General features: G+C 36.1%; 1 protein-coding gene across 2 annotated transcripts in view; it reads right to left on the bottom strand.

Moving 5' to 3' along the window:
* Positions 1–14,777, bottom strand: part of LOC127418914 (microphthalmia-associated transcription factor-like) — a 60,949-nt gene that overhangs the window by 15,404 nt on the left and 30,768 nt on the right. For both annotated transcript variants that reach the window (XM_051659830.1, XM_051659831.1), the window contains exon 2: positions 12,128–12,371. In XM_051659830.1, the coding sequence (XP_051515790.1) occupies positions 12,128–12,371 (244 nt within the window). The remainder of the gene's footprint in view (positions 1–12,127; positions 12,372–14,777) is intronic.

Raw genomic sequence — 14,777 nt, 5'->3', positions numbered from 1 at the left:
AGTTCCAAGGAAGAAAGTTTAAGGTATGGAACTACATGAGCATGAGTAAATGATGACAGATTTGTAAATTTGGGGTAAAATGTCCCATAAAGATTCTTGCTGTACTGCGATGTAAATGCATTTTTGAAGCACAGGAGCAAAAAAGAGGACATTTCTAAAAACTTCTAAAGAGTTTTTGTTTGTTTTTTTCTGAGCTCATCACATTATATTTGCTGTATGAGCACCGCTCCATACAAATAAACACAGTATTGCGAAACCTCATTTTGCTGAAATCTTTAATGTACTAAAAACCCCACAAAAAGACTCATCTGAAAATTACAAACAACCAGCAAAGGCTGCAAGAACATTGTGATATAATAGAATCTGCAACTTTCAGTTTATCTCACTCAAAAAATTATTTTAAGATTTTTGCATTTCAATTTCTTTACAAAATTTCATCAAATTGAATTGTCATTTAAAAAAAAAAAAAAAAAAAAAAAATTTAAGTTTTAGCAATTTAATTTAGTTTTTGCTGATGGAATGTTATTATGAAATTAAAATATTTTTAACATATTTTTTTTGTATTATTAATGTCCAGCAGTGTTTCATAAACTTTCCACCAATTAAACTATTAAACCCTCATTACAGTATGTCTTTCAGTGAAAAAGTGATAACCTGCAACTGTTAACGTCTCTATTTCTACTTGATCTAACACATAAAATAACTTTTGATGGTGTGACCTAATATGTCAAGTACATTTTGTCAAATTAAATAATATTTTTGATTTAAATAACATTTAATTCAGATGTTACCACATGAAGCATATTTTTTAAGGTTACCTCACAAAACATGTTACAGTGTACTGTATAATATATATAAAAGTGTACTGTATAATATATATAAAATACATAATATATTATATTATACATACATCATAATATAATAATAATAGCACATATTAAAATTTCTAAGTAAAACACTGACATCAATTTATACATTACGAGGCTTCCAATAAATAAGTAATCACAGCGCTTTTGTCAAATTAGTAACAATTTCAGTAATTTAAAACCAAAATTGACTCCCATTCTATTCATAGCACAATTATTCATCTTTCATGAGTCCCTCCCTATGAGCCATATGAACAAATGAACTTTACACTCATTTTTGACTTGCCATTATCAGCTCACAATACATAATACAGTACACAAGAGATTATTTTGCATGCATCTAAAAACTAATTTCTTGCCAATTCCTCTGTTACTGAACAATATAATTAAAGATGCATATGTATAAATATATAATAAAACAATTTGACAGAGCACATTTCTCTATATTATCCATCAATGTGTGCATACAAATACTGAAACATTGCTATGAATGAAAGTGTTAATAAACCCAATATTAGTTCCAATAACTTTGGCCAATAAGCAAACCTCTAAATAAACAGATAATAAATCTACAGTACTAAGACCATTTTGCAGAATGATAAACTCTCACCTGATAATGATGATATTCAACCATCTCCACAAATATTTACAACACAAAGCATTTGAAAGAATACTGAAACTGTGAGCAAAGAAATCAACCTACTGTGCTTCACTCTCTTTATTATCTAGTAAACTGACTTGACCAAACATGAATGCAGTTGGATGTGCCTAAAAAGGGGGTGACAAACTGATTAGATTTGCATGTTGATCAATTAGCACAAGACACAACAAACACTACTGCTGTTCTATGTAAAATATGACCTGATGCTTTTATGGAGCAACTTTGACGTCAGCATCAACTTAAAACAATGGAGTCTTTTCTGTAGCTTCAGACTGACTCTGGCTCCCAGCAACAAAATTCTCCCACCACCATCCTATTTAGAGAACTTTTGCCAAATTCAAGACATACAGTAGTGGAATTATTTCCATTCTAACATGGCTGCCCCCATGAGGAGACCCTCTTCACAATAAAACAGCTATTATAAGTTTACTGATATGACTAGAGTCCTCATCTCATGTGAGCGCTCATGATTTTACACATTTGTCTCAAAATTACAATTAATTTCTTTAGTAGTAAAACTTTTTTTAATGAGGAAAAAAATTACTGAGTGCACCTTTAAGGTGCTCTAGGTGTTTGCTAGACCATTTCTATGAGGTTGTTAAGGTTGTCTGGTTTGTGGCGCATTGGATTATGGTTGTTGAAGTGTTTGTTCAGGGTGGTCACTGGGGGCTTTCAATAAGGTTGCTATGGTAGTGGTAAGTGGTTGTTCTGGTATTCTGGGTAGTTGCTACAACGTTTCTATGAGGCTTTCTTAGGTAGTCGGAATGGTTTGTAGCGCATTGGCCTGTGGTTGTTAAGGTGTTCTTGTTGTTCACTAGGGCGTTTCTATGAGGTTTCTTAGGTAGTGAGAGTGTTTGTAGCTCTTTGGTGTGTGATTGTAAAGGTGTTCTGGGTGGTCTCTTGGGTGTTTCTAAGGTGGTCTGGTTTGTAGCGCATTGGCATGTGGTTGTTAAGGTGTTCTGGGTGGTCACTAGGGTGTTTCTGTGTGATTTCTTAGGTAGTTAGAGTGGTTTGTAGCTCATTGTTATGTGGTTGTAAAGGTGTTCTGGGTGGTTGCTAGGGCATTTCTAAGGTGGTCTGGTTTGTAGCGCATTGGTATGTGGTTGTTAAGGTGTTCTGGGTGGTTGCTAGAGTGTTTCTATGAGGTGGATAAGGTGGTCTGGTCTGTAGTGCATTGGCATGTGGTTGTTAAGGTTTTCTGGGTGGTTGTTAGGGATTTTCGATTTGGTTTATAATGTGGTCTGGTCAGTAGCGCATTGGTATATGGTTGTTAAGGTTTTCTGGGTGGTTGTTAGGGCATTTCTATGAGGTTTATAATGTGGTCTGGTCTGTAGCACATTGGTATGTGGTTGTTAAGGTTTTCTGGGTGGTTGCTAGGGCGTTTCTATGAGCTTGTTTAGATGGTCTGGTTTTGTAGTGTATTGGTATGTGGTTGTTAAAGTGTTCTGGGTGGTTGCTGGGCCATTTTATATGAGGTTGCCAAGGTGGTCTGGTTTGTAGTGCATGTGGCTGTTCAGGTGTTCTGGGTGGTTGCTAAGGTTTCTAAGGTGGTCAGAGTGATTTGTAGCACATTGATATGTAGTTGTTAAGGTGTCCTGGGTGGTTGCTAGGGTGATGCTATGAGGTTGCTAAGGCAGTATGAGTAGTTTGTAGCCTAATAATAATAGAGCAATAATAATACTGATGCTTGCCTAATGAGTGACTCAAACCAAAGACAGTGGCATTTCAATCAATGATTAACAATAGGATAAAAATTTAAAATGTTTAATGATCTCTCACAAACAGAGATCACGCAGTGTGTTATATCATTAAACAATCTTCCACTTTTTCTAATTCAAGTAATATTTTACTGAAACTGTCTGTGATATAAAGTAGGATATATAATAGGAGGTATAGAGGCAGAGTTCCCACTTTTCTCTTGAAATAAGAGAGAAGTATTTTGGGCATGTCCTCAGGGGGTCAATTTTATAGATAACCAAGGAAGTCAAAGTTTCAACCAGTCAACATAAGTTTTCTTCACTCAGTTTGAATAAGCTATAAACATTCTGCCCCAAGGCCAGCATTAAGCAAAGCACATTCAAAGGACTTCACTTTAAATCAATGTGCTGTGCTATACAGGCACACTTTTGAATTGATGGCATCCATAAGAAATCATGAGACCTCATGAATGACTTGTTCAAATATGCATTTTACACTCTTGGTTTGAGCCACAGCAATTGAATTTACAATTTAGCACATCCCCCTTAGCAAACAGATATTTAGAAAGTAGGTCTTCAAGTCATATTTATAATAAAGAATCAATAACATGAATATGCATGATTTGTTTTTTTCCATTAACATGGCAGCCAACATGAATAATGAAGAATAAACCTAAACTCTTCTTACCTAAAGCAGCAAAGTGCAACACTTGAACCTGCATCATATCTGTCATCATGTGCTGTGCCCATCCACAATGCCAGTCAACTTAAGAAGTTTTTCAAATGTCAGGATAAAATTCAGTGGGGAATGCCAGCCTAACATGTTCAAGGAATAACTGATGAATAAATGAATATTTTTCACTTAAGTCATCTCAGCGCACGCTTGTTTTGAGTTGATCCACGGTGCGTAGAGACGCCACAACTTCAAAGGCGCATGCTGATACATCTTGAATGGAATCTTTTTTAATGCAGCCAAAATGTCATAAAATGGTTTATGAAACAAACTACTTGTTTATAATAAAACAAAAATGTAGAATCTTTTTAGAAACTAAGACATTTTCTCTGCATACACAATCAATGTAGAACATTGCTTCGAGTCACTGATCCAGAGTCAGCTTTTCTCATCCCATTCTCCCAGTTACAGGGAGCTATAACACGGAGCAGTCCGTGAATTGAGCGAGCATTTCACCCCGTGTATCATGTCATGGCAAGTGGAAGACTAGTCTTATCATTCCTCTGCCTAAACGCGTTTACTGATTTTCGTAACGCAGTGTGTATTAACACATGAATCAACCGCGTTTCACTCAATCGAATGTTGACCTCATATTGCTCTAAAACACGAAATGCGCATGCACCTTAGCAAGTTGATTGACAGGTGATGTCTGTATCTAAAAGGTGATTGGCTCTTTTACCCGCAAGGCGGGACTTCCTTTCTACATCCATTGACTTTTGGGTGGTAGAGCTTCTTGGTTGGGCGTTCCAATTTCTCCCATTCATTTAAATAGAAGTGACTCGTCTCTCTCTGCTAAATAGTCTCTGGCCTCACACTCTATAGAACTACAATGCCAATCATGCACTATGTCTCCTCCCCGAAGTTTGCACAATTTTACTCCTGATTTCTCACAATACAGGGACAGTAGAGGTGTGCAAAAACAATACGTTACTTTACTTAAAAAGTAACTCAGATATTATGGTCTAAAATAAAAAATATTGTGTTACTTTACTCGTTACTCAAAAAAGTATCATGCGTTACATTTATCGCATTACCCCTAATACTGGTGACAACCCAGTTATACGATTTTTCCACAAAACACAAAGTGAGATGTTTAGTAATTTGTCAAGCAGCTATTTTCTTTTATATACAACAAAAATGGATGGCGATTTTTACTGCAAATTTGTAAATATGGTACTACTGCACAATATTCCAAGTCATTTAAAATCACTCGATAGCTTGATGACATTGAGGTTAGTAAACAAAGACAAAATTGTCATTTTTGGATGAACTGACCCTTTAATATAAGTCAGTGAACTTGAATTAAACAAGAAATTATGTGCCTGTTTAAGTGCCAAATCTGGAGTTCAGCAACAGCCGACGGGGTCCTGAGGCTAGAAGTTCTCAATGACATTTACAGAGAACACGCTGAAGCAAATCCAGAGGGCAAAAGGCAACTAACAAAGATTTGTCTTCTTCCTCCCCTCTTTGCTTGACTTGTGTGGTGGTCTTTAGACACTCAAGAGAGCCTCTGCCCAGACACTGTCAACATCCTTCTCAATGCTGAGTCTCAAAGAATGAGACACATTGTGCACTTGTGCAGTACTGAACAATCATGTTGCTTCAAACAGTTGCGTATAAAAATGTTTTGCATTCTCAATGATTGGTTCATCCAGGGGTTCTTGTATTTTATGTTTTTTTTTCCACACTGGCCTTTAGTAATATATCTTTTTTTGTTTGTTTTTTTGCTTTTTTCAAATAGTTTAAGCAAGTTGATTTTAAAATGTTTTTAGTTTAGCATCATTAGCATTCGTAGGTAATCATACGTAAAGTGTATGTCTGGCATTCAAGTTTTGATTACAAACAATACTTATATAAACATATAGATAGCTTCAAAAATGCAAACCTTTTTACATATGGACAACTGTTCAGATATACAATTATTAACAAATCCTCTGTTGTCTTTCTAAAAACTGATTGGAACTGGAATTGACCCTTCGCTAAGCCCCGCCTTAAAAGCGCTTCTGACCAATCCTGTCTTAGCAACTGTTGCCCTGCCGCCATTACTCTGACATGCGTTAGTTATTTTCCAATGACGGCTTATGGAAGTTATGTTTGTTTGAGTACTTTTAAGCAGGATTTTATACAAATAATCGAAACACTATAAAACACGTTGTTGCCGGGTCATTTGAAGTAGTGACACGAGTTACCCAGAGAGGATACCCGCAGTGTTTTTCTTTTCTTTTTCTTTTTTTAAATAAATCTGAAGAGCATGTTATGGATTAAACGGTGTCAGTCCTCATTCCCAAATTAACATCTACAACATCACCTACATTTGCTCCAAGGTAAATTAAAGCTAATAACTGAACTTTAATTCATTTATGTATTGATTCAAGTCATAGTAAAAGCGATAGTAATTAAACAGTTCACAGCATCAAAATGAGTGTATTATGAGACGTTATAAACAGCTCTGTTCACTTACGCTGATGTTATTAGATGTGTAATCACTATTAAATGAAAAATTATCTTTTCAAGTGACTGTAATAATCATTTGTCTTGATTCACAGTCTCCACAATTTTTAACCAAATTACTGTGTAACTGTATCTTTTACAAGAAACTTAAGATAAATATGCATTACAATGTCACACTTCATACTAGCCCACATAAAAATGTTATCCATTCCGTTTATGAGAATATTTTGCAATCTCCCATTCATTCCTATGTGAAGATCTGCAGAGCTTGTCAGAGCGAGCGACCATAACCAATGGGGGGCGGAGCTTAGCGAACAGTCAATTGTCGAAACTTTTGCGAATATACTGCTGCAGGTGTCCAAGTTCAATACTGAGACACATTCCCATAGGCAAACATGATTGTTTATCAGTATATGATGGAGAAACTTTGTCCGAGAATTTTTTAATAACTCATTTATTTATTAATGAAATTCAGATGGGTAAAATGGGTTGTTTGTACTTTTTGTTTGCTGAAATGCAAAATATTGTGTGTGTGCTGTTACAAAGGATCAGGGGTCTTCAACCATTTTCAGGCCAAGGACCCCTTGGTGGGTAGACAGACGTAGCCGGGACCCCCGTTACATATTGTATAAAATTGAGTGTTGCGTTTTATGCCTATAAAAATGTGTATGGTAGGCTACCATATTATTGTATATACATACTTCATGATGTTTACATTGCAAAGTCATTGATATAATCATTAAATACTGCCCTGCAGAAAAGACCACCTAAAGCCAGCTTGGTTGGCTGGTTTTAGCTGGTCGCCCAGCCTGGTCATAGCTGTAGACATTTTTGACATGAAGTGACATTTTTTATTTCCCCTTTTAATCCCTGTGCCAAACCTCCTCCAAAAAGAAAGAAAAAGACAGACAGACAGACAGACAGACAGACAGACAGAAAAACAGACAGACCTTTTGCAGAATAAAACAACTTTTATAAGGTTACTAAAATGGAGCCTTCATCTCATGTGAGTGATGGATTTTATATATATATTTCAAAATTACTGTGTATATATGTATATAATGTCAAAGTAGGTAAAAGTGTTTACACTATTAAATAAACGTATTTAATTAATATAATTTATGACATACAAAAAATGAATCTATGAATTTTAGGAAGATCTGCTTTTTAGAACCAGTCCATAAGCTGCTACTGTACACATCAATGAGTGTGTTTACATGCATATACTATACATAATAGATCACTTTTATTAATGATTATTCTCTGCTTCTGACACCAAAACGTAAACAATTGCGCATATTGGATAAGCTGGTAAGAACAGCGGTAAAGGTGTTTGCATGTAGCTCGAAATGTGGGGAAATGGACGAAAATCTAGGTGCGCCAATCGGTTTATGCTTAAACCATTTATGGCCTTCCCCCCAAAAAAGAAAACTGTTTAAGGCGTTTACATGACCTTACGTATTGTCGGCCTATTAAGCATAATCGGTGTAAGATCATGCGTGTCAGCTAAACGTGCTCACTGTTCATCCAAATATGAACATACATGTTCCAAACTTTCCCTTAGGATTCCTATGAATATGAATGAGATTACACTGGATGGTAAGTAAGAGGCCTGAGACAAAATATAGAGAAGCATAATTTTAACCAAATAAATGATCATGTCCAAAAAGTTCTAGAAAGAGTTCCTAGAATTAAAAAGTACTAATGTTGACAATATAATGAGAAAACTTTGCAAATTTGCATTGCAATACAATGGCAACAATTAATAGTTTCTGTATGAACTCCATGGGTTAAACACAGACTAATACTAGAAGCTGTACATTTACAACCTCCTTTTCACTGAAATTGTGTAAGGAGACGACAAAAGTCAAATCCATAAGCCACTGTGTCGTTGAACAATTTTGTTTTTCTTTTCTTTGGTGTATTGTGTGCGAACAGCCAATAGTGAAACTGATCTCTTGTATTTATTCCTACATTCGTTTTGTAGCTTAATTTCCTTCTTTCTGAATCCTGACGTTAAATTTGCCATGGAATGAAATCAGCTAATTACAGGCATTCTTTGCTGAATTAGCTTTCAGTGTGCGCTAAGACTGCTCCTGCCTTTGTCTCCCTCCTAAACCTGATCCTGTACTTATTTCTAAAAAGATCAAAGGTCACTTGGCTAATTAGGGGCCAATCAGTCTTTAGACAAACCCATCTAAGCTTAATATTTTCACTTTTAAGGTTCAGCGGCTGTGCCTGGTACACCTAAGCTAATTTTGCTTAGCTTTGGGAAAGGGGCGGCTAAGCTAGTCAGAAGCAACTAGTTTCAAAGCTTTGGGTCTTTCTTTTTTCCTTATTTCTTTTGATCGTTTGCTCATTTTTATTCTCATAAAAAAAGAAAGGAAATGCTTTTATCCCTCTTGTATAACTGTAATTTCTGAAGATTAAAATTCTCATGGATGACGTTTCAAAAGGAGTATCAAAATATGAGCAACCCAAAGGCATTCTACCATTTCATTCACAATCAGTTGTACTTATCATTTACTACATACTTCTCTGTATACTATATACTTCACCTATATAAGTTTATTTCTTTCTGATTATCTGAATTGATTTATTATTTATTTGTGTTTAAGTATGAAAACTGACCACTTCATCTAATATTTCATCTTAAATGTCCAATAAGAGCAATCTTACCTAATTCTGATATTATATATATATATATATATATATATATATATATATATATATATATATATATATATATATATATATGTTGTTGTTGTGCTTAAAATATAATAGAACATAAATATAAAATTGAGGTGTTCAAGATTATATCAATAAATCAAAAAATAAATGGAGAAAGGAATTCACCCTTTAATCTCTTAAACTGTTTCTTCTACTCAATTATAAATGAGAAGAACTTGAAAGGGAACCATTTTTCAAAAATATCAGCTATTGGCTATAAATGTATAACAACAGCCTATATTTCTCTATTATAATTAATAACAAAATACAAATATTATTCTCTTTTGACATCCCTGTATCTTTTACCACCAATGCTCTGTACTGGATTAAACTGTACATATATTAGTTCAAATATGTATATATAAAAAAATGTGTGTTATGATGGAAGGCAGAGTGTATTCATTGTTGACAGCCATTCAAGGGGTTGAATGACCGGCACATCATCAGCTTAGCATAAGTAACGACTGACTGAACATAAATACTACGTTAAGGTTACGGAGTACATGCCATGCTGTTTTTCTCCTTTGATATAAGCAACTGATGTGTTTTTCAAACACGACTATGATTCCATGAGGTTTCACCAATGTTTCACAGCATACTACATACAACATACCGTTCTATTTTCTCATATTATACAATAAATGTGGACTGAAATTTGGATATTAGTGTTCAAAAAATATTAGTAACATTACTATGACATTTTATATGACAATTATAGTAGATCTACAGCATAAAATATCAAAAATACCCTTCTTCATTATATTGTGTAGTATTTGGATAAGACTGCTTCACACATTCTGGGTCATCTTGGTTTGTGTAATTAGGTTTTGTTGACAGGGGATTGTCACAAGTAAATATAGCAAATTTCACACATCTGATAAAAACTGTTGTGTGAAAATCAGTTCATACCAGAGCATTAATAGCTTCATAAATATATATATATATAAGGTGTTTCAACAAAGTATGTACAAAGCAAAAAAAAATTAAACAAGCCAATAACACATAACAAATAAGTAAAAGACCATTTTAAGTAGTGTACTTCACATTTAAAATGTAATTGTTTTCATTTCTATACTTTGAAAAAAAACTATAAAACTACATTGATTTTTTATTCGGTTTAAATGTCAGAATATTACAAGCCCACTATGTATTTGAAAATCTGAAAACTATGATTTATCATAGTATGAGATTGGTTAATATAGTTATGTTTTACACAGTTAAGTAACTTAATAAAGTTTTAATAACGGAATTGAAAATAGTTAATTTTTAAATCATAGAATAAACCACTAAATGTACAAGAATAAGAAAGTTCGTGAACTTTGATCATTTCGGCACTAGAAATCTTTGAAATGTGCAAGAGTGAATTAACTAAATAATTAAAAACATTTAAATACTTAATTACGTAAAACTAAACAAACAAAAAATAAGAACACAGTCAAGGAACAAAATTGTAGAATAGTGATCAATAGTCAATAATCTGATCAATATTTAAGTGACGCTACGATCAATGCACTTAGTTCCTATGCCAGCAACTCTTAAAGACAGTGATACCATGACAATCACTTTTCCCTGAAAAAAAGCTCAAATTTAACATAACAGCTCTTACCAAGTGACATTAGCAGCCTGCGTCCTTTGGGATGAAGGTGATTTTGTCGTAATTATCACAGTCTGCGCATAATAGCACAGAAAATCAATAACAGTCTATAGTTCCGCAGACTAAAGAGGAATCAAAGCTATGAAAAGAGTTTGAATGTAGCTGAGCAAATAGGATTAAAGATGGCTAACTCCAAGGGGCTGGAAGCACAGCATGCATTAAAGAGGAATTCTCTGGGGAAAGATAATCCCCATATGCGTTTTAACACACTTCACTGTCCCCTGCCTACCCAATTCCCTCCCCTCCCGCACGGACAGTATCATAATCAGACACACTTGAAAAGATAAAGATTCAAGTTCAAGTTTAAGTAAGCAGTCAACACAGAAGAACAAATTCATTATATGCCAGCACAGCCAAAATGTGAAAACACTAATTAAAATGCAACAACAGAAAATAAACCATGACAGTAAAACATGGTCAAATGGGATTTTACCAGCATGATCACACAGGAACTCAACATGTTGCTACTGAATGTTCCAGTACCCTGACATTAACCCCATTCTGCAGAGTTAATGATTTCTCCACTGACGGTTAGGTTTAGGGTTGGGGGTTTGGGTTAGGGCATGGTTTACATCATTTACAACTAAAAACAACTTGCTTTTGGTGCCACTCTGTGGACATTTCACCCAGAAACTGAAGTTCACATGTGCCCATTCGTTCAACAACACTTCCTGCTTTGGCCACTGGGGTAGTGATTTGAATTTGGGTGAGAACAGCCCAATTTCAGCAAAAGAACTTTTGACCTATTGTTGCCGAATTCACTGTAAGAAAGTCTAATTCAAAGTCCTTCCTACGCTCTTGCAAATAAGGGCCAATTTACACTTAAGTTCTTTGGAAAACCATCCATATACTGGTGCTTTAATACACGGATCTTGGGAACCTATAGCATGAGGAAACATAAAACGCTATCAATCTTCACATAACCATATACCCACCTCAAGAGTCCTATACAGAGAAATGGTTCTCGATAAAAAGCAGGTTCTTAACTGAACCCAAAGTCCACCTTTAATTTAACAAAGTGGGTTAGCACTTTTAAATTCAGTTCCTAGAACTTTTAACCTTAGAACTGAAGTGTGTAATTTCTGTACCACAAGCAGCACTGAACAGAATGGCCAAAAGAATGACTCTCAAACATTGTCTTTCCCCAGCTTCCATTGGTCAAACTTGAAAACCTTCATAACTTATATAACCTTCATAGATATCTAGCTATGATCTTTTTATGCAGCCATGAAATAAAAAAATACAGCATCAACCCATTAAGCACCTCTAGTTTGATCACAACATGCAACAAATCTGAAAAGCATTGTCAAGATGTTTCTAATGTGGCTGTGTTACCTTCAGCACTTCCATGGGCACCTGTGTGGCATTGGACAGGCCGGTGGGCGCGCTGACATTGATAGCGGGGCTCTGGGTGACAGAGGGCTGGCCGTACGCTGCTCTCTGCTGTCTCTGCTGCTCACGCCACTCCTGCTCTTGGAGCTGCTCACGCATCAGCTGCTGCCGGAGCAGGATACGAGAGGTCACGGCCGACGAGCCCAGTGGGGGCTTAGATGAGCCATGCTGCTGCTCAGATGGATTACTGCAGTCAGACAAATAGATAGACAGAGAGAGAGAGGGAGAGAGATTAGAGCTAGAGCGTTGACTAAGGCAAGAAAGTGGGGCACTGTCAAGGGAAAGTGTTCGTCTTGGGTAATTGAATTATTTCGAGATTGTTAATTAGGAAGCATAATGAGCATGACCACAGGGTTACAGTTGAATTGGTAACATTGAGGCTACTGGAAAAAACTGAGAGGCAAGCATCACTATTACTATTGCTCATTCTTAGGGTTAGGGGTTTGCTCAAGCCCTAAGTATTACACTTTAGGATTGTAACTTGCTCCACATCTTTTGTGCTACTGACATGAATTATACTTCAAATCATGCAGCTTGTTGAGGAGAGGTGTGCTTTTGCTTTTATAAGAGAAAAAAACATCTGATTAATGCCTAGTGGATGATAAAATGGTAGAAAATTTCCCTTAGACTTAGTTTGAAGGTGGAACCCAAGCCACTACTAAAGGGGGTCGCACACATGGTGGAAAACATAGCATGTTCTAAAATTCGAAACAACTGTTTTCAATGAAGATATGCACACTGCCGGCGCCGCTTGGCATCTGTCAGCGGCGCCCAGCTACGACTACGGAGGCTGCTCAAATTTCTGCCACACTGCAGAGCGCAACACGCATATTTTCCATTAAATTCAACCCAATTCATTATCAAAGGACATGGATTATTTACTCTAACGCTGTTCATTCTTGAAGAAGAGAAAAACCTTGGTAACTTTTGTGTGTACTGTCTGCCACCTGCGGCGTGGCACTTCTTGTGCGGTGTGCGACCGCCTTTAGGGGTGGGCTTTTGGGCCAGTAAGCAACCCCCTAGCAACCACGAAGAACATCTAAGCAATCTGATAGCAATGTTAGGGACGCTACTTTGAAAGCTACTCATAATTTTAAGTAGTTAAACTACAGTTGAGCTACAGTACTCTTTTAAACAAGTAGTGAGCAACACTACAAGCAACTAACAAAAAAGTAGCTAACAACATTAGCTGGGTCTCCATCCATCTATTTCTTTGCACATTTTGAAATTGCACATATGAAATATATGTGAATAAACTCTCAAAATTAAAATGCATATTAAAGTGATGGAAACAGTTTATTTGCAAAACGATAACGCGTTTTGACCATTCGTGTGCGTGTTATGAGTGTGCAATAGCTTGATGTTACTGGCCCAACCAAAGGTCCGACCTTGGCACACAATTTTGCGAGCACTTGACATTTGGAAGTGTTTAATCCACAGCTGGTCTTTAAAGTGAGTTCTCACAATCCATCAAAACAGTTCTGAAAGCGGGTGCTCACAGGTATGTGGAGACTGGTGGTGTATTGGCATCACATCCATTTCAGCCCTCATTTTATCAGATAATACACTGCAGCGTCTTCTGGCAGCATTTAATCAAATGAGGTGCAATTACTCCAACAATGCAAATAAAACTCTCCCCAAAGCAAAGAAGTCATTCAGCTGCTCCATCATAACAAGGCGGCTCCCTCAAGATGATGTGCATGACGTAGTTTTTGGAAATGCACAACAATTTATATTTTCTTTAAGTCAAATTTTTAGAAATGTGCTTAGGAAATGCTAAACATTTAGATGGAAACCCAGCTACTGAATATATTTAAAGGGGAATCAAATTTCCCTTGATCTTTTGACATATAAGAATTTTATGTTCTATAAAAACATACAGTAAGCTCCAGAATTCAAAACTTCCTTCCAAGTCCAAAAAGAGCATTTATTGACAACAAGCTGCAAAAACGTTTCATTCTCTACTTCTGCGACTTACCTACATCACTAGGGGGCCTTCATTAATGCATGACCACCTCTACAGCAAGAGATCAACACCTCCTTTTACTTCATAAACTTTTTGGTCATCTGTTTTGTTCGGCACATTTCTCCGTGTTGTCTCATCTCTCTTGTTTTAGCATGGACGTCATGTATTTTGGCTGAAATAAACATATCAGGACACCTATTATCCCGTATTTAAGCAGGGTGAACCCCACCCCAGGGTGACCGGCGAAATGATCCAGGGTGCGACTATAGGAGGTGTATTGAAGCAGCCGCACAACAGAGGTGAACACCCATGTCGACCCTCCATTACAGCTGGAAACAGATTTATTAACTCTTCACATACTCAGCTTGTGCTAGTCTGGACTACTTTCACTGTTCTAAGCTTTTTATAGCATTATTGTGTCACCAAATCTTGTATGCCTAATAATATTGGGGAGCAACAGTGTGCTGACTTTGTTCAGTTTTCTATTGTTATTTCAGTCAGACAACTGTAGTAGTTTGATTGCGTGCTTCACATAAATTGAAACATACAGTATTTCTATCAATGATTGCCTGGACTGAGTGCTTTCAGGGGTTTTTGTAAATCACTTGCATGTTTTCGTTGTTTTAT

Source organism: Myxocyprinus asiaticus, chromosome 28 (assembly GCF_019703515.2).
Source record: "Myxocyprinus asiaticus isolate MX2 ecotype Aquarium Trade chromosome 28, UBuf_Myxa_2, whole genome shotgun sequence".
NCBI classification, from domain to species: Eukaryota; Metazoa; Chordata; class Actinopteri; order Cypriniformes; family Catostomidae; genus Myxocyprinus; species Myxocyprinus asiaticus.
The sequence above is the reverse complement of the archived record's forward strand: the minus strand, read 5'-3'. Positions and strand labels throughout refer to the sequence as shown.